The 16,724-nt window shown below is 68.6% G+C and overlaps 1 protein-coding gene across 1 annotated transcript; it reads left to right on the top strand.

The window, feature by feature from the left end:
* The first annotated feature begins 598 nt into the window (after nucleotides 1-598).
* On the top strand, nucleotides 599-14,394 carry USP11 (ubiquitin specific peptidase 11). The gene is given in 22 exon segments (XM_073321480.1): nucleotides 599-1,482; nucleotides 3,705-3,814; nucleotides 4,174-4,308; nucleotides 4,782-4,895; nucleotides 5,015-5,160; nucleotides 5,319-5,380; nucleotides 5,619-5,718; nucleotides 6,097-6,270; nucleotides 6,487-6,645; nucleotides 6,804-7,028; nucleotides 7,332-7,415; nucleotides 7,886-7,980; nucleotides 8,253-8,291; nucleotides 8,293-8,448; nucleotides 9,532-9,629; nucleotides 10,097-10,333; nucleotides 10,564-10,634; nucleotides 10,959-11,071; nucleotides 11,161-11,310; nucleotides 11,574-11,689; nucleotides 13,136-13,224; nucleotides 13,459-14,394. Coding segments are annotated over 22 exon segments (2,745 nt in total). The 5' UTR covers nucleotides 599-1,336; the 3' UTR covers nucleotides 13,585-14,394.
* The last annotated feature ends 2,330 nt before the right edge of the window (nucleotides 14,395-16,724 follow it).

Genomic DNA, 16,724 nt, shown 5'->3' with positions numbered 1-16,724 from the left:
GGTGGATCCTAACTATGGACCCACCCCCCACTTGCTGAATCCAAGCTGTGGGTCGCCTGCCCTGGGATCAGACCCACGGGCCCATGCAGCTCAGTAGCTCCTCAGGCCCCCCATCAGAGCCACAGGCCCATCGAGCTTGATATCCTGTGGCCCAGGCCCACACCTGTGAGCCCATGGATTACGTGCTTTGCTGGAAGTTCTTAAAAACCCAGGTGGCAGAATAGAACCCAGGTGTCTGGCTCCTTCTCCCGCGCTCTAACCACTAGACCCCACGCCCCTCTGCCAGAGCCAGAGAGAGAACCTAGGAGTGCTGGCTCCCAGCCCCCTGCTCTAACCACTAGATCCCACGCCCATCTGCCAGAGCCAGAGAGAGAACCTAGGAGTGCTGGCTCCCAGCCCCTGCTCTAACCACTAGATCCCACGCCCCTCTGCCAGAGCCAGAGAGAGAACCCAGGAGTGCTGGCTCCCAGCCCCCTGCTCTAACCACTAGACCCCACGCCCCTCTGCCAGAGCCAGAGAGAGAACCCAGGAGTGCTGGCTCCCAGCCCCCTGCTCTAACCACTAGACCCACGCCCCTCTGCCAGAGCCAGAGAGAGAACCCAGGAGTGCTGGCTCCCAGCCCCCTGCTCTAACCACTAGATCCCACGCCCCTCTGCCAGAGCCAGAGAGAGAACCCAGGAGTGCTGGCTCCCAGCCCCCTGCTCTAACCACTAGACCCCACGCCCCTCTGCCAGAGCCAGAGAGAGAACCTAGGAGTGCTGGCTCCCAGCCCCCTGCTCTAACCACTAGATCCCACGCCCCTCTGCCAGAGCCAGAGAGAGAACCTAGGAATGCTGGCTCCCAGCCCCCTGCTCTAACCACTAGACCCCACGCCCCTCTGCCAGAGCCAGAGAGAGAACCCAGGAGTGCTGGCTCCCAGCCCCCTGCTCTAACCACTAGACCCCACGCCCCTCTGCCAGAGCCAGAGAGAGAACCCAGGAGTGCTGGCTCCCAGCCCCCTGCTCTAACCACTAGACCCCACGCCCCTCTGCCAGAGCCAGAGAGAGAACCCAGGAGTGCTGGCTCCCAGCCCCCTGCTCTAACCACTAGACCCCACTCCCCTCCCAGAGCTGGGGAGAAATCCCAGGTGTCCGGGCTCCCAGCCCCCCCACCCCGCTTTAACCCGCCAGACCTGTGACCCATGTGGTCTGTTTTATTTTATGCCACACCAACATGGCGTCTCTGCAGGCGACTTTTGCCACCACCAAGATGGCGGTGAAGGGGGCTCCGGCTTTCTGGGGAAGGCGTGCTCCGCTCCCGCCTGCTGCTCTCGACGTGGCGGTGCACCACACTCAGTATGGCCGACCGGGCCTACCATGCGGTGCCACACTCAAAATGGCGGATTAAAAGCTACGAGGGTCCCTTCCCTTTTAGCCACTTCAGGATGGCGGATCCCGGGCCCTTGCCCGTGCGCCGCACCCAAGATGGCGCGGCCGGAAGCAGGTGAGCGAGGCCTCAGGGGGCGGTGACGGCGCAGGGAAGGGGGAGGGTCCCCAGCGTCGCCGCTTCCTGTTTCCGGTCGGGCCGGCGGGTGGGGGCGGGGCGCGGGCCATGGCGGCGGCAGGGGGGGTCCCGGGACTCGAGGCCCAGCGGCGCGAGGTGGAGGCGGCGGAGCAGCGCGGCCTGCGGGCGGGGGGAGCGATGGTGAGGGGCGGGGCCGGGGGGGCTGTGGGGAGGGGGGGCTAGTGCGGGGGAAGGGCTGGGGGGGCGGCTGTGGGGAGGGGGGCTAGTAGCGGGGGAGGGGCCTGCGGGGCTGGGGGAGGGGGCTAGTGACAGGGGGAGGAGCCTGTTGGGGTGGGGAGGGGGCTAGTGGCGGGGGAGGGGGGAAAGAGAAGGGAGCGGGGGAGGAGCCGGGAGGGGCCTGTGGGGTGGGGAGGGGGCTAGTGACAGGGGAGGGGGAAAGAGAAGGGAGCGGGGGAGGAGCCGGGGAGGGGCCTGTGGGGGTGGGGAGGGGGGCTAGTGACAGGGGAGGGGGAAAGAGAAGGGAGCGGGGGAGGAGCCGGGGAGGGGCCTGTGGGGGTGGGGAGGGGGGCTAGTGGCGGGGGGAGGGGCCCTGCGGGGCTGGGGGAGGGGGCTAGTGGCGGGGGAGGAGCCTGGGAGGGGGTGGCTGTGGGGAGGGGGGCTAGTGCGGGGAAGGGCGGGGAGGGGGCTAGTAGCGGGGGGAGGGGCCTGCGGGGCTGGGGGAGGGGGACTAGTGACAGGGGGAGGAGCCTGGGAGGGGTGTGCTGTGGGGAGGGGGGCTAGTGGCGGGGGAGGGGGAAAGAGAAGGGAGTAGGGAGGGAGCGGGCGGGAAGGGGGTGATGGTGGGGAGTGGTTGGAGGAGGCCCCGGGGGACCCGGCTGTGGAAGGGAGGAGTTAGGGTGGGGAGGAGGCTGGTGAGTCCTGGATTCTGTCTGTTTGGGGCGGGGGGTGGGAGAAGGGGCTGCCATGGGGGGGCAGTTGGGTTTGGGGACTTGCCCCCATGGCCACCATAATGGTTCTTCCACCCTTGGGAAGGACTAGAGATGGGGGGAGGGGGAAGATGCCAGCTTACCTGAGATGCTTGTGGGTTCCCTGACCCCTATATCCCCCCGAGAATCCCCCAAGCCTACTATCACTGGGATCCCCTATCCTTATGCCCCGAGGAAGCTGGCTGCCCGCTGCCTCCCGCCTTGACCCCACCGGTTACCCCAGCCAGTGGCTGACCAGCCTCCTGACCCCTTTTTGGCCGTGGGGCTCGTCCCACAGGGTCAACGCGCTATCTCAGAGTCGTGGACCCCAGCGTCGTGGGCAAACCCCAGCTCCGCTCGCACCCTCCCTCCCCCAGAAGGTTACAGTTGAGGCCAGTTAATTGTCCAGCTCACGGTTCAGAGCGGTCCCACAGCCTTGCTGTGTGGTGTTCTCCAGTTGCCCCACCCTCGAGGTGGCTGCATCTCAGCATGGGTGACCCGTCCCCATGTGGCGTTTCCCCAGTGTAGGAGCCCTGCTAGGAAGTAGGTTGCAGCCAGGCAGAGCTGTCCTGGGACAGTCCCAGCAAGGGAGGGAGTGAAAATCAGAAGTAGCTGATGTCACCACAGAACTGGGAAGTCCCGTCCCTGAATCCTGGACTCCCCAGGAAGCAAAGTTAGGACTTTCCCCGGCAGCAAGAGTTTACTGACTCATCTGCAAATGATTGTTCCCCCTGGGCTGAGATGCAGCCACCTCTGGGGTGGGGCAGCTGGGGAACAGCTGTACATAAGGTGCACACAGATGGCTTGCCCGGTGTTGAGATGCAATCACCTCTGGGGGGTGTGTGTGACAACAGCTGCACATAATGAGGGACAGCAATTTGATAAAGGAAAAGAGAGAATCCTGAACCAGCTGGGACGGAGAAGACTTTCTCTGGTTAGGGATTGGCCAGAATGCCTGGGTTCATTCTTTCCTGGTGGGAGCGATGTGAAGAGCCCCCCTCCGCCGCTTGCTCCCTTGGCTCTGGCAGGAGGATCTGGGGGGGGACAATCATGGGGGGGGGGGCAGGGCCGAGCAGGGCAGATTAGGTGGCAAAAAGGGAACAAGGGCAGGGGGGTTGGTGGGTGTGTTGGCATAAGATTAAACAGTGGCCTAGGTGTAGCCCCAGGGGAGCGGGGGGGCTGCAGACATCTGGGGCGGGGCTGAGCTGCAGCTGGGTCCATCCCTCCCCCCCGCAGGTACCTGCTGGAGAATCATTGGTACCAGCAGTGGAAGGAGTATGTGGAATCGGGCGACCAGAACTCCAGCTCCTTCCCTGGGCACATCAACAACTCGGAGCTCTTTGAAGGTACCTGACCACCAGGCTGGGAGCCAGGACACCTGGGTTCTCTCCCTGGCTCTGGGAGTGGAGGGGAGTGGAGTCTAGTGGTTTAGAGCACAGAGGATGCAGGGCTAGGATGCCTGGGTCCTTTCCTGGCTCTGGGAGGGGAGTGGGCCTAGTGATTAGAGCAGGGCGTGGCTGGGAGCCAGGATGCCTGGGTTCTCACCGGGCACTGGCAGGGGAGCGAGGTTTGCTGTCCCGTAGCAGCGAGTTCCAGAGGTGAATTCCCTGGGGTATTTAGAGAATGTCGTCATTCTGGTAGCCTGCAATAGCAAGTTGGCTCTTGGTGCTGCCCCGGCTGGCTAACCTTTCCCCTGCCCCCCAAGACCTGGAGTCGTTCCGGCTGAAGGAGCGGCTGGTGGAGTCCGAGGAGTATGTGCTGGTGCCCGAGGACGTGTGGAACAAGCTGGTGAGCTGGTACGGGCTGGAGCATGACCAGCCGCCCATCGAACGCAAGGTGAGGGCCGGGCGCCTGCCTTGGAGGGGCATCCTCGGGCACTAGGGAATGGGGCCAGGTGCGGGGGGCGGGGTCGCGTGCCAGCCCCTGGGAGCGCGTGTGATCCTGGTCAGGCTGCTTGGGCGCTGGTGCCAGGACACGGAGAAGCTCCTGAGCCCCCCAGGCTCAGTGTCCATAGGGTACCATGATAGAATATCAGGGTTGGAAGGGACACCTCAGGAGGTCACCTAGTCCAACCCCCTGGTCAAAGCAGGACCCATACCCAGTTTTTGCCCCATATCCCTAAATGGCTCCCTCAAGGATTGAGCTCACAACCCTGGGTTTAGCAGGCCAAAGCTCAAACCACTGAGCTCTCCCTCCCTCACCAATGATCCTCTCTGCCCAGGCCCCTGCCTCTGGCAGCCAGGGTGTGGAAGGTGCCAGGGCAGCATGGCGCCCCCTTGGCTGGCTCACAGCCCCGTCTCTCGCCGGCAGGTGGTGAGCTGCCCAGCACGCAGAAAGTGGAGGTGTACCCGGTGGAGCTGTGTCTCTGCCAGCACAACGACCTGGACAGCCCTGTCACCGCCCAGTTCAGCCGCGTGGACACCATCGGTAACCCAGGCGTCCGGGGGTGGGGGGGGCTGAGCTGCTGTGGCTGTTGTGACTCCCCCCACCCATCATCAGAGCCCTGCAGTAGGGGGTCCCGCGGGCTAACATTCCCCTCCCCACAGACGCGGTGCTCCAGGAAGCCCGGCGCCAGTTTGAGGTGCCCCCTGAGGACGAGACCAGGCTCTGGGTGAAGAACTCGGATGGATCCTGCGAGCGGCTCCGGAACATCCACATGACAGTGCTGGATGCCTGCCTCAGCACGGGGCAGGTAGGAGCTGGGGGTGCCGTGGGGCAGGGAGCAGGGTGGGGGGCTGGGCAGAGGGTGCTCTCCCCTGGCAGTCAGGGTTGGCACTGGAGGGGGGGTGCTGTGCTGCGGGGAGCAGGCAGGTGGGTTTAACGAACTCAGCGGCCCCTCGTCTACCGCAGGTGGTGATAATGGAGACGCGAAACAAGGACGGAACCTGGCCCAGTTCTCGACCCCACATCATGTGAGTGCCCCTTTCTCACGGGGAGGGGCGGAATGGTGCCAGTATAACCCTGGTGCCCCGCCCCAGAGGTGGCTGCATCTCAGGCCTGGCTGAGCCGTCCTCGTGTGGCTTTCTGTGTGGCTGTTTCCTAGCTGCCCCACACCAGAGGTGGTTGCATCTCTGAGCTGTCTCTCTACAGTGTTGTGTGTGGCTGTTCCCCAGCTGTCTCTCCTCACTGCCCGCGCCTTCTGCTCCCCAGGAGGAACTCTGTGGAGGACGAAGAGCTGTACAGGGGGCAGCCGGGGGTCTGCGGCCTGACAAACCTGGGCAACACCTGCTTCATGAACTCGGCCTTCCAGGTAGCTTCTGCACCCGGGCTCAGGAAATGCCACTTGGGTTCGGACCCCGTGGGGCTCATGACATTCCACCCAGGAAAGGGCGGCTGCCCCATGTGTGTGCTGCAGCGCCCTCTGCTGGATCGAGCCGATCGAGCGGCTCCTTCTAGGGAGGGGTGGGGCGTGGGCATGCCTGTGCTGAAAGGTACTGCTCAATTCTGGCTCTGGAGGGGAGTGGGGTCCAGTGGTTAGAGCAGGCGGGGCTGGGAGCCAGGACTCCTGGGTTCTCTCCTGACTCTGGGAGGGGAGTGGGTGGTTAGCAGGGTGGAGCTGGGTTCTGTGTGGGGCTGTGGAATTTCAGGGTCCACCCCACACTGATCCCACGTGCTCCCCCCCTTGCAGTGTCTCAGCAACGTGCCCCCCCTCACGGAGTATTTCCTCAACAACCACTACCTGGGGGAACTGAACTTCAGCAACCCGCTGGGCATGAAGGGCGAGATCGCCGAGGCCTACGCCGACCTGGTGAAACAGGCCTGGTCCGGCCACCACCGCGCCATCGTGCCGCGCATGTTCAAGGTACCACCCTCCCCATCCCGGCGCCCCCCGCCCCATCCCGGCCCCTCGGATCTGGACAGCGCTGCCCCATCATGCTGTGCCTCAAGGCACCTGGCCCCTGCTCCAATCCCCCTTTTCCCTCCTCTGCCAGCATCTCCCACTTACCCGTGTCCTGGGGAGGGGCTGACCCGGGGAGCAGGGTGGACTCCCCCAGGCCTGACCCCCACTCTCCCCCAGACCAAGGTGGGGCACTTTGCCTCGCAGTTCCTGGGCTACCAGCAGCATGACGCACAGGAGCTGCTGTCCTTCCTGCTGGATGGGCTGCACGAGGACCTCAACCGCGTCAAGCGCAAGGAGTACGTGGAGCTGCGGGACGCGGCTGGCCGGCCCGACGAGGTGAGGGGCTGGGGGGGCTCCCAGCAAGCAACTGGGTGCTGTGGGGCAGGGAGCAGGGCGGTGGACTCAGCCAAGGGCAGGCGGGCGGCGTTCCAGTCGGCTGCCCCTCCCAGAGGTGGCTGCCCCGTGCCCCAGCCTGCTGTCCCTTCGCCCTGCAGGAGGTGGCGGAGGAGGCCTGGCGGAACCACAAGCGCCGGAACGACTCCATCATCGTGGATATCTTCCACGGGCTCTTCAAATCCACGCTGGTGTGCCCGGCCTGCGGCAAGGTCTCCGTCACCTTCGACCCCTTCTGCTACCTCAGTGCGCCCCTGCCCGTCAGCCAGGAGCGCACCATGGAGCTCTTCTTCGTCTACATGGACCCCCGCCGCAAGCCCCAGCAGGTCTGAGCGTGGGGGTGGGAGCCAGGACTCCTGGGTTCTGTCCCCGGTACTGGGAGGGAGTGGGGTCTAGTGGTTAGAGCAGAGGGGCTGGGTTCTCACCCCCCAGGTCTGGGACAGGAGTGGGGTCTAGTGGTTAGAGCCGGGGGGGAGGGGGCTGGGGGCCAGGACATCTGGGTTCTCTCCTTGGCACTGGGAGCGGAGTGGGGTCTAGTGGTTACAGTGTGGGGCTGGGACTCCATCTCTCTGGGGGTCCCTGTGGGGGTGCTGGGGGTGTCTCTGATGCTGGCTGTCTCCCCCCCACAGCACAGAGTGGTCGTGCCCAAGGCTGGCAAAGTGCTGGATCTGTGCATCGCTCTGGCCAAGCACACGGGGGTCCCGGCTGAGCAGGTCAGCGCCCGCCCTGCCCCTCAGTGGTGCTGGGTGGCTTGTGGGAGGGGGAATGGGACTTGGGGCCCCTCCCCTGTAGGGGCTGTGGCGGACTGACAGGATGGGTGCTTCCAGCCCCCAGGGAGCCCCCTTGCCTCACTGGTTCTTAAGGTCTATGCTGGGTCTTTTTGGGGTGCTGAATGGCCATGGAGCGAGGGTGCTCTCCTCCCCCCACACACACCCTGTCCCCACCAGCAGACCCAAGACTTGGAACAAAGGGAAACCGAGGCACACACCAGGGTCATGCGAATATCCCACCAAATTGTCATTTTGCTCCGGGGCTGTGGCTCCGATCTGGCCCCAGGCCCCAGGGCGGGAACTGGCTGGCTCACGGGGGCGGGGAACATGGCCAGTCCCTACTGGGGGTCACCGGCCCAGTCCAGGTGGTGCTCAGGGCTGGTCTTCTTCCCCCCCCTCCCCCCCGCCCACAGATGATGGTGGCCGACGTGTTCAGCCATCGCTTCTACAAGCTGTACCAGGCGGACGAGGCTCTGAGCTGCATCCTAGACAGAGACGACATCTTCGTGTAAGCGCCGGGGGAGGTTCTGGGGGTGCTGTATGTGGGGGTCCCCTATGGGTATGAAGTGGGGGTGGGAGGGGCAGAATGTGGGGGGGGATGTCTCAGCTCCAGCACCCCAGACACAAGGGGGCGGGGCTGGTGGACATGGGGGGGCTCTGTGTGCCCCCCAGGTACGAGGAGGTGGGGGCGCGGGGTACGAGGTAGTGGGGCACTGGGGAGGGCAGGGGGGGGCGGGGGCACCATGTGGCGGGCCATGTCTCAGTGCAGTCTCCCCCCAGGTATGAAGTAGCAGGGGGGCTGGCGGAGTCGGGGGGGGGCGCTGGTGCTGCCCGTGTACTTGCGGGAGCGGGCGCCCCCCCGCGACGGCGACCCGGGCTACGGGGTGGTTCTGTTCGGGCACCCGCTGCTGGTCTCGGTGCCGCAGGCGCGACTGTCCTGGGACGCCCTCTACGGCCTGCTGCTGGAGCGGCTCTCGTGAGTGTCCCCCGGGACCCCCTGCCCCCCGGGGTGCCTGACCCCTGAGCCCCAGCCCTCTACGGCCTGCTGCTGGAGCGGCTCTCGTGAGTGTCCCCCGGGACCCCCCCCACCCCGGGGTGCCTGACCCCTGACCCCCAGCCCTCTACGGCCTGCGGCTGGAGCAGCTCTCGTGAGTGTCCCCCGGGACCCCCCCCCTGGGGTGCCTGACCCCCTCCCCCCTGGGGTGCCTGACCCCTTACCCCCAGCCCTCTACGGCCTGCTGCTGGAGCGGCTCTCGTGAGTGTCCCCCGGGACCCCCTCACCCTGGGGTGCCTGACCCCTGACCCCCAGCCCTCTACGGCCTGCTGCTGGAGCGGCTCTCGTGAGTGTCCCCCGGGACCCCCCCCCCCGGGGTGCCTGACCCCTGAGCCCCAGCCTCTACGGCCTGCGGCTGGAGCGGCTCTCGTGAGTGTCCCCCGAGACACCCCCCCCGGGGTGCCTGACCCCTGACCCCCAGCCCTCTACGGCCTGCGGCTGGAGCGGCTCTCGTGAGTGTCCCCCGGGACCCCCCCCCCGGGGTGCCTGACCCCTGACCCCCAGCCCTCTACGGCCTGCGGCTGGAGCTACTCTCGGGACACCCCCGGCCGCCGGGACCTCCGTCCGTGGGGACCCCTTCTATGGCCTGCTGCTGGAGCGGCTCTTGTGAGCGTCCCTCTGGGCCCCCTTCGCCCCTTGCCCCTCCCCCCCCCGCCCCGGGAAACCATGGTCTGCTGATCCCTGACCCCCAACCCTGGGATGCTCTCTGTGCCCTGCTGCTGGAACGACTCTGGTGAGTGTCCCGCTGGGACCCCCCGACCCTGGGACCCCACGTCCTGCTGATCCCTGACCCCAGCCCTGGGACCCCCTCTACAGCCTGCTGCTGGAGCAGCTCCTGTAAGTGCCTTCCCAAGACTCTGCCCCGCCCCCCTGCTGGTCTCTGACCTCCCCGCCCCCCTGAAATGGAGACCCCTCCCTCCCACAGCTGGGGTGCCTGGCTCCCCCCCCATGCCATGGGGCTCCCTCTCTCCCCTGCCCCGGCTCAGGCACCGGCTCTGGTTGCAGGCGCTACGTGCGGCGGCCGGAGTCGGGCTCCGAGGAGGAAGAGGAGGAGAGTGAGGAGGAAGATCTGTACGGCCCCCAGGCCAACGGGCTGAGTGAGTGTAAGGCCGGGGGGGCTCATTGGGGGCTGGGGAGGGCGGGAGAGTATGTGGGCCTGCCTGACCCATGGCACTGGGGACTTGGCTGGGGGGGCTGCCTGACCCGCGGCATTGTGGGCCAGGGGAGCTGGGAGAGGCTGGCAGGGGTTCCCCAGTTGGGGCTGGAGCCATGGGGCCAGCCCATCATTCCATGGCGGGGGGGTGATCCAGACTGACTGCTCCCCCCGCCCCAGATGAATAATGGCCTCGGCCTGGCTGCCCCCTCCCCTTGAACGCTGGAGTCTGCCCCATGACACTGATGTGGGGCGTCTGTCGAGGTGGGGGGCACTGGGGAGCGGGATGGGCTTAGGGGGCATTGCTGGGGGACACCGGCTTGTGGCCATGGTGTGACTCTGGGGGCGGTGGGGGGCTGGTCTAGGGCGGGGAGAGGGGGGTCTCTGGCCGCGCTGGCTCATGGCTCTGCCCCCCAGGTGAGGAAGAGGAGGAGGCGCCGGGCGAAGGCCCTGCCAGCCAGGCTGCGGAGGGAAGCAGCGGGGGCTCGGGGGGGCCCCCCACCCCGTCCCCGCCCCAGGTGACCCTGCCCCCTACCGCCAACCGGCCCAAACGCAAGTGCCGGCGGCGGCGGCTGCTCTTCACCGTGCGCCCGGTGAACGCCAACGGGACCAGCGAGCGCCCGGCCCTGCCAGGCGAGGGCTTTGCACTGCATGGTGAGTAGGGCGCCCCACGGCTGGTGGGACGGGGACTGTTCCCTCTGGGGGCGCCGGTCCCAATTCTGCACCAGGGCAGAGACTGGCTGGCTCAGAGGGGCAGGGATGGGGGCCTGGGGATGCTGTGCGGCAGGGTGGGGACTGGCTGGCACGGGGGGGGCAGGGATGGGGCTCCCCCGTAGGGGGCTCTGTGCGGCAGTGCGGGTAACATGGTGTCTCCCCTCGCCCAGCCCAGCTCTATATCGCCATCGACTGGGACTCGGATATGAAGAAACGATACTATGATGAGGAGGAGGCAGAGGTGATGATGTTAACCCGTGAGACTCCCTGCTGCAGGGTGTGATGGGTGGGGAATAGCTCAACCAGGGCATTAACCCGCGGCACTCCCTGCTGCAGGGTGCAATGGGCGAGGGCTAGCTCAGCCAGGGCATTAATCCATGGACTCCCTGCTGCAGGGTCTGACGGGGGTGGGGGTAGCTCAGCTAGGGCAGTAACATGTGGGACTCCCTCCTGCAGGGTCTGATGGTGGGAGGTGGGGAATGGCTCAGCCAGAGTGTGAACCCGTGGGACTCCCCGCTGTGAGGTGGGGCTCTGGGCCCCCTCTGACAGCCCCATCCCTCGGCAGGGCTACGTGAAACACGAGTGCATGGGCCACGTGCAGCGGCGGCAGCCGGTGAAGCTGCGGGAGTGCGTCGAGCTGTTCACCACGGTGGAGACGCTGGAGGAGGAGAACCCCTGGTGAGAGCCAAGCCCATAGGGCCGGGGGGCAGCAGTGCTGGGGGTTTATGTGCGCCAGGGCCTGGGCTCACCCTGCCCCTGCCTCCCAGGTACTGCCCCACCTGCAAGCGGCACCAGCTGGCCACCAAGAAGCTGGACCTGTGGGCGCTGCCCGAGGTGCTCATCATCCACCTCAAGCGCTTCTCCTACACCCGGCTCGCCCGTGAGAAGCTTGACACACTTGTGGAGTTCCCCATCCGGTGAGGATTGCGGCTGGCTCTGGGGCGGGGCAGCTGGGGAAAGGCTGCATATAACGCCACACAGGGACTGTTTGCTGGCGCTGAGATGCAGCCACCTCTGGGAGAAGGGCAGCTGGGGAGCAGTCGCACCCAACAGTTGACAGGAAGTGTAAAAAGAGTGCCACCCCTTGGGCTGCCTGGAGGCCAGATAGAATCCCCTGTGCTGTGGATGGGCCAGGACACCAGGGTTCCCGGCCCCCGTAAATCCTCTCCTCTCCTTGCAGTGACCTCGACTTCTCTGACTTCATTCTCAAGCCCCGGGCAGACGTGGCGTCTGCGCCCCACAAATACGACCTGATCGCCGTCTCCAACCACTACGGGAGCCTGCGCGACGGCCACTGTATGCAGGGGCTGCGGGTCGGGAGTGAGGGGTGCCGGCCGAGCTGGGGCAGGGAGCCGGGGGGGGGCTGCGGGTCGGGAGTGAGGGGCGCCGGCCAAGCTGGGGCAGGGAGCCGGGGGGGGCTGCGGGTCGGGAGTGAGGGGGCAGGGAGCCGGGGGGGGCTGCGGGTCGGGAGTGAGGGGCGCCGGCCGAGCTGGGGCAGGGAGCCGGGGGCGGGCTGCGGGTCGGGGGTGAGGGGCCCGGCCGAGCTGGGGCAGGGAGCCGGGGGGGGCTGCAGGTCGGGGGTGAGGGGCCCCGGCCGAGCTGGGGCAGGGAGCCGGGGGGGGCTGCGGGTCGGGGGTGAGGGGCCCCGGCCGAGCTGGGGCAGGGAGCCGGGGGGGGCTGCGGGTCGGGGGTGAGGGGCCCCGGCCGAGCTGGGGCAGGGAGCCGGGGGGGGGCTGCGGGTCGGGGGTGAGGGGCGCCGGCCGAGCTGGGGCAGGGAGCCGGGGGGGGGCTGCGGGTCGGGAGTGAGGGGCGCCGGCCGAGCTGGGGCAGGGAGCCGGGGGGGGGCTGCGGGTCGGGAGTGAGGGGCGCCGGCCGAGCTGGGGCAGGGAGCCGGGGGGGGGCTGCGGGTCGGGAATGAGGGGCGCCGGCCGAGCTGGGGCAGGGAGCCGGGGGGGGCTGCGGGTCGGGAGTGAGGGACGCCGGCCGAGCTGGGGCAGGGAGCCGGGGGGGGGCTGCGGGACGGGAGTGAGGGACGCCGGCCGAGCTGGGGCAGGGAGCCGGGGGGGGGCTGCGGGACGGGAGTGAGGGACGCCGGCCGAGCTGGGGCAGGGAGCCGGGGGGGGGCTGCGGGACGGGAGTGAGGGACGCCGGCCGAGCTGGGGCAGGGAGCCGGGGGGGGGCTGCGGGTCGGGAGTGAGGGGGCAGGGATCCGGGGGGCTGCGGGTCGGGAGTGAGGGGCGCTGGCCGAGCTGGGGCAGGGAGCCGGGGGGGCGCTGCGGGTCGGGAGTGAGGGGGCAGGGATCCGGGGGGCTGCGGGTCGGGAGTGAGGGGCGCCGGCCGAGCTGGGGCAGGGAGCCGGGGGGGCGCTGCGGGTCGGGAGTGAGGGGGCAGGGATCCGGGGGGCTGCGGGTCGGGAGTGAGGGGCGCCGGCCGAGCTGGGGCAGGGAGCCGGGGGGGGCTGCGGGTCGGGAGTGAGGGGGCAGGGATCCGGGGGGCTGCGGGTCGGGAGTGAGGGGCGCCGGCCGAGCTGGGGCAGGGAGCCGGGGGGGCGCTGCGGGTCGGGAGTGAGGGGGCAGGGATCCGGGGGGCTGCGGGTCGGGAGTGAGGGGCGCCGGCCGAGCTGGGGCAGGGAGCCGGGGGGGGGCTGCGGGTCGGGAGTGAGGGGGCAGGGATCCGGGGGGCTGCGGGTCGGGAGTGAGGGGCGCCGTGGGCGCAGGGTCTCAACCCCCTCCCGTCTCTCAGATACGACGTTCGCCCGGAACAAGGACTCCAGCCAGTGGTTTTACTTTGACGACAGCAGCGTCTCGCCCGTGGCCGAGGCTCAGATCGAGGTGAGTCTGGCCCCGGGGGGCAGCAAGGTCTTGGCCTCCTGCCCCCTTCCCAGTAGGCCCTGCTGCCCCACTCAGGACCCATCTAGTCCTGTTTGCTCCTGCTCCCTCCATCCCTGCTCTGGCGCGGTTCTCCCAGCATGCCCTGCTCTGGCGCGGTTCTCCCAGCATGCCCTGCTCTGGCGCGGTTCTCCCAGCATGCCCTGCTGTGTCTGACACTCTCCCTTTCTCCTGCAGTCGAAAGCCGCCTACGTCCTGTTCTACCAGCGCCAGGACCGGATCCGCCCCCCCCGCACTGCCCCCTGCCCCAGGCCCCCCGACGCTGGGGGGGGCTGCTGCAGCGACTCCATGGAGGTGGATTGACCCCCAAGGTGTGGGGGAGGGAGGAGCTGGGGTCCCTCCCACCCTTGACCTCAGAGACTTGCCCTGTGAAGACATCTCAGGCCTGTGAACTTGGGGGGCAGCTCCCCCCACCAGCTCAGGGGACCCCCTTCTACCGATGGGGGGGCTGGGCCCCTCCAGCAGCTTCCAAGGGAGGGGGACGGTGGCTGGTGCCAGCATTTCAGAGCCAGCCGGCACCCTGCTACCCCGCCCGTCCTGCCTGGGGGCAGGAGCATGTCTCAGCCTGGTGCACCAGTGGGGGGGCACATCTGAGCAATACGGCTGTCTGACCCTCCTCCCCCTTCCTGTTATCCCTGGTGGGGGCAGGGCTGGACGCACCCCCTTGGGGCACACTGCATCTGTGGGGTGAGTCCTGCTCCCCCTTTTCACCCCCTTTTGGCACTTTCAGGCCCCCCTAGCTCCTGTATCCAGGTGGCTCCTGCCGGCCTCAGTATTGAGCAATAACACCCCTTCTCCTCCCCCGGCTGTGGGGTTTTTAACTTATCTCGATGTTCATATGCACAGGGGGGCCCCCCTTTCTGCTGAGAGCCTGGGGGTGAGGAAGCACCAGCACTAGAGGGGTTAACCCCCCCCACCCCTGGTGCTTTCAGGGCTGTACATAGCTGCCCAGGGGGCAGGGGCAAATGGGGTGTTTTCTTACGCCGAGACACGTGGGGGGGCAAAGTGTTGCTCCTCCCCTGCGGTTTTGTGCAGATTATTTTTGTTTTCGGGGAAAGAAAAATATTTTTGGGGAATGTGGCAAAACTTGTATATAAAAGAACTTCCTTTTCACACTCAGCCCAGCTGCTTGTGACCTGCCTCGCGGCCCAGCCCCCCGGCCCGGGGTCCAGGCCCCTGCTCCACCAGGGGTTGGTCGTGAAAGAAACAGCAGCATGTTAGAGTTCCCGGTTCAACACAGGATGGCTCGTCCGGGGCTGCGAGGCGCCCACCTCTGGGGCGGAGCAGCTGGGACCCGCGGCACATGGCAGCAAGCGGGCAGGGTTTGTCCGGCCCGGAGATGCAGCCACCTCTGGGGTGGAGCAGCTGGGACCCGCAGCACATGGCGGCGAGGGGGGAGGGTTTGCCCGGCCCGGAGATGCAGCCACCTCTGGGGCGGGGCAGCGGGGACCTGCGGCACATGGCGGCGAGGGGGGAGGGTTTGCCCGGCCTGGAGATGCAGCCACCTCTGGGGTGGAGCAGCGGGGACCCGCGGCACATGGTGGCGAGGGGGGAGGGTTTGTCCGGCCCGGGGATGCAGCCACCTCTGGGGCGGGGCAGCGGGGACCCGCGGCACATGGCGGCGAGCGGGGAGGGTTTGCCCGGCATGGGGATGCAGCCACCTCTGGGGTGGAGCAGCGGGGACCCGTGGCACATGGCGGCGAGTGGGGAGGGTTTGTCCGGCCCAGGGATGCAGCCACCTCTGGGTGGGGCAGCTGGGACCGGCGGCACATGGCGGCGAGGGGGGAGGGTTTGCCCGGCAAGGGGATGCAGCCACCTCTGGGGCGGGGCAGCTGGGACCGGCGGCACATGGCGGCGAGGGGGGAGGGTTTGTCCGGCCCGGGGATGCAGCCACCTCTGGGGCGGGGCAGCGGGGACCCGCGGCACATGGCGGCGAGGGGGGAGGGTTTGTCCGGCCCGGGGATGCAGCCACCTCTGGGGCGGGGCAGCGGGGACCCGCGGCACATGGCGGCGAGCGGGGAGGGTTTGCCCGGCATGGGGATGCAGCCACCTCTGGGGTGGAGCAGCGGGGACCCGTGGCACATGGCGGCGAGTGGGGAGGGTTTGTCCGGCCCAGGGATGCAGCCACCTCTGGGTGGGGCAGCTGGGACCGGCGGCACATGGCGGCGAGGGGGGAGGGTTTGCCCGCAAGGGGATGCAGCCACCTCTGGGGCGGGGCAGCTGGGACCGGCGGCACATGGCGGCGAGGGGGGAGGGTTTGTCCGGCCCGGGGATGCAGCCACCTCTGGGGCGGGGCAGCGGGGACCCGCGGCACATGGCGGCGAGGGGGGAGGGTTTGTCCGGCCCGGGGATGCAGCCACCTCTGGGGCGGGGAAGCGGGGACCCGCGGCACATGGCGGCGAGGGGGGAGGGTTTGCCCGGCACGGGGATGCAGCCACCTCTGGGGCGGGGCAGCTGGGACCGGCGGCACATGGCGGCGAGGGGGGAGGGTTTGCCCGGCACGGGGATGCAGCCACCTCTGGGGCGGGGCAGCTGGGACCGGCGGCACATGGCGGCGAGGGGGGAGGGTTTGTCCGGCCCGGGGATGCAGCCACCTCTGGGGCGGGGCAGCGGGGACCCGCGGCACGTGGCGGCGAGGGGGGAGGGTTTGTCCGGCCCAGGGATGCAGCCACCTCTGGGGCGGGGCAGCGGGGACCTGCGGCACATGGCGGTGAGGGGGGAGGGTTTGTCCGGCCCGGGGATGCAGCCACCTCTGGGGTGGAGCAGTGGGGCCGCGCGGCACGTGGCGGCGAGGGGGGAGGGTTTGTCCGGCCCGGGGATGCAGCCACCTCTGGGGCAGGGCAGCGGGGACCCGCGGCACATGGCGGCGAGGGGGGAGGGTTTGCCCGGCACGGGGATGCAGCCACCTCTGGGGCGGGGCAGCTGGGACCGGCGGCACATGGCGGCGAGGGGGGAGGGTTTGCCCGGCCCGGGGATGCAGCCACCTCTGGGGTGGAGCAGCGGGGACCCGCGGCACATGGCGGCGAGGGGGGAGGGTTTGTCCGGCACGGGGATGCAGCCACCTCTGGGGTGGAGCAGCGGGGACCCGCGGCACATGGCGGCGAGGGGGGAGGGTTTGTCCGGCCCAGGGATGCAGCCACCTCTGGGGCGGGGCACCAGGACCGGCGGCAAATGGCGGCGAGGGGGAGGGTTTGCCCGGCACGGGGATGCAGCCACCTCTGGGGCGGGGCAGCGGGGACCCGCGGCACATGGCGGCGAGGGGGGAGGGTTTGTCCGGCCCGGGGATGCAGCCACCTCTGGGGTGGAGCAGCGGGGACCCGCGGCACATGGCGGCGAGGGGGGAGGGTTTGTCCGGCCCGGGGATGCAGCCACCTCTGGGGTGGAGCAGCGGGGCCGCGCGGCACGTGGCGGCGAGGGGGGAGGGTTTGTCCGGCCCGGGGATG

This window comes from Lepidochelys kempii, chromosome 23 (assembly GCF_965140265.1).
Source record: "Lepidochelys kempii isolate rLepKem1 chromosome 23, rLepKem1.hap2, whole genome shotgun sequence".
In the NCBI taxonomy this organism is placed as follows: Eukaryota; Metazoa; Chordata; order Testudines; family Cheloniidae; genus Lepidochelys; species Lepidochelys kempii.
This window is presented reverse-complemented; position numbering and strand designations above follow the sequence as displayed.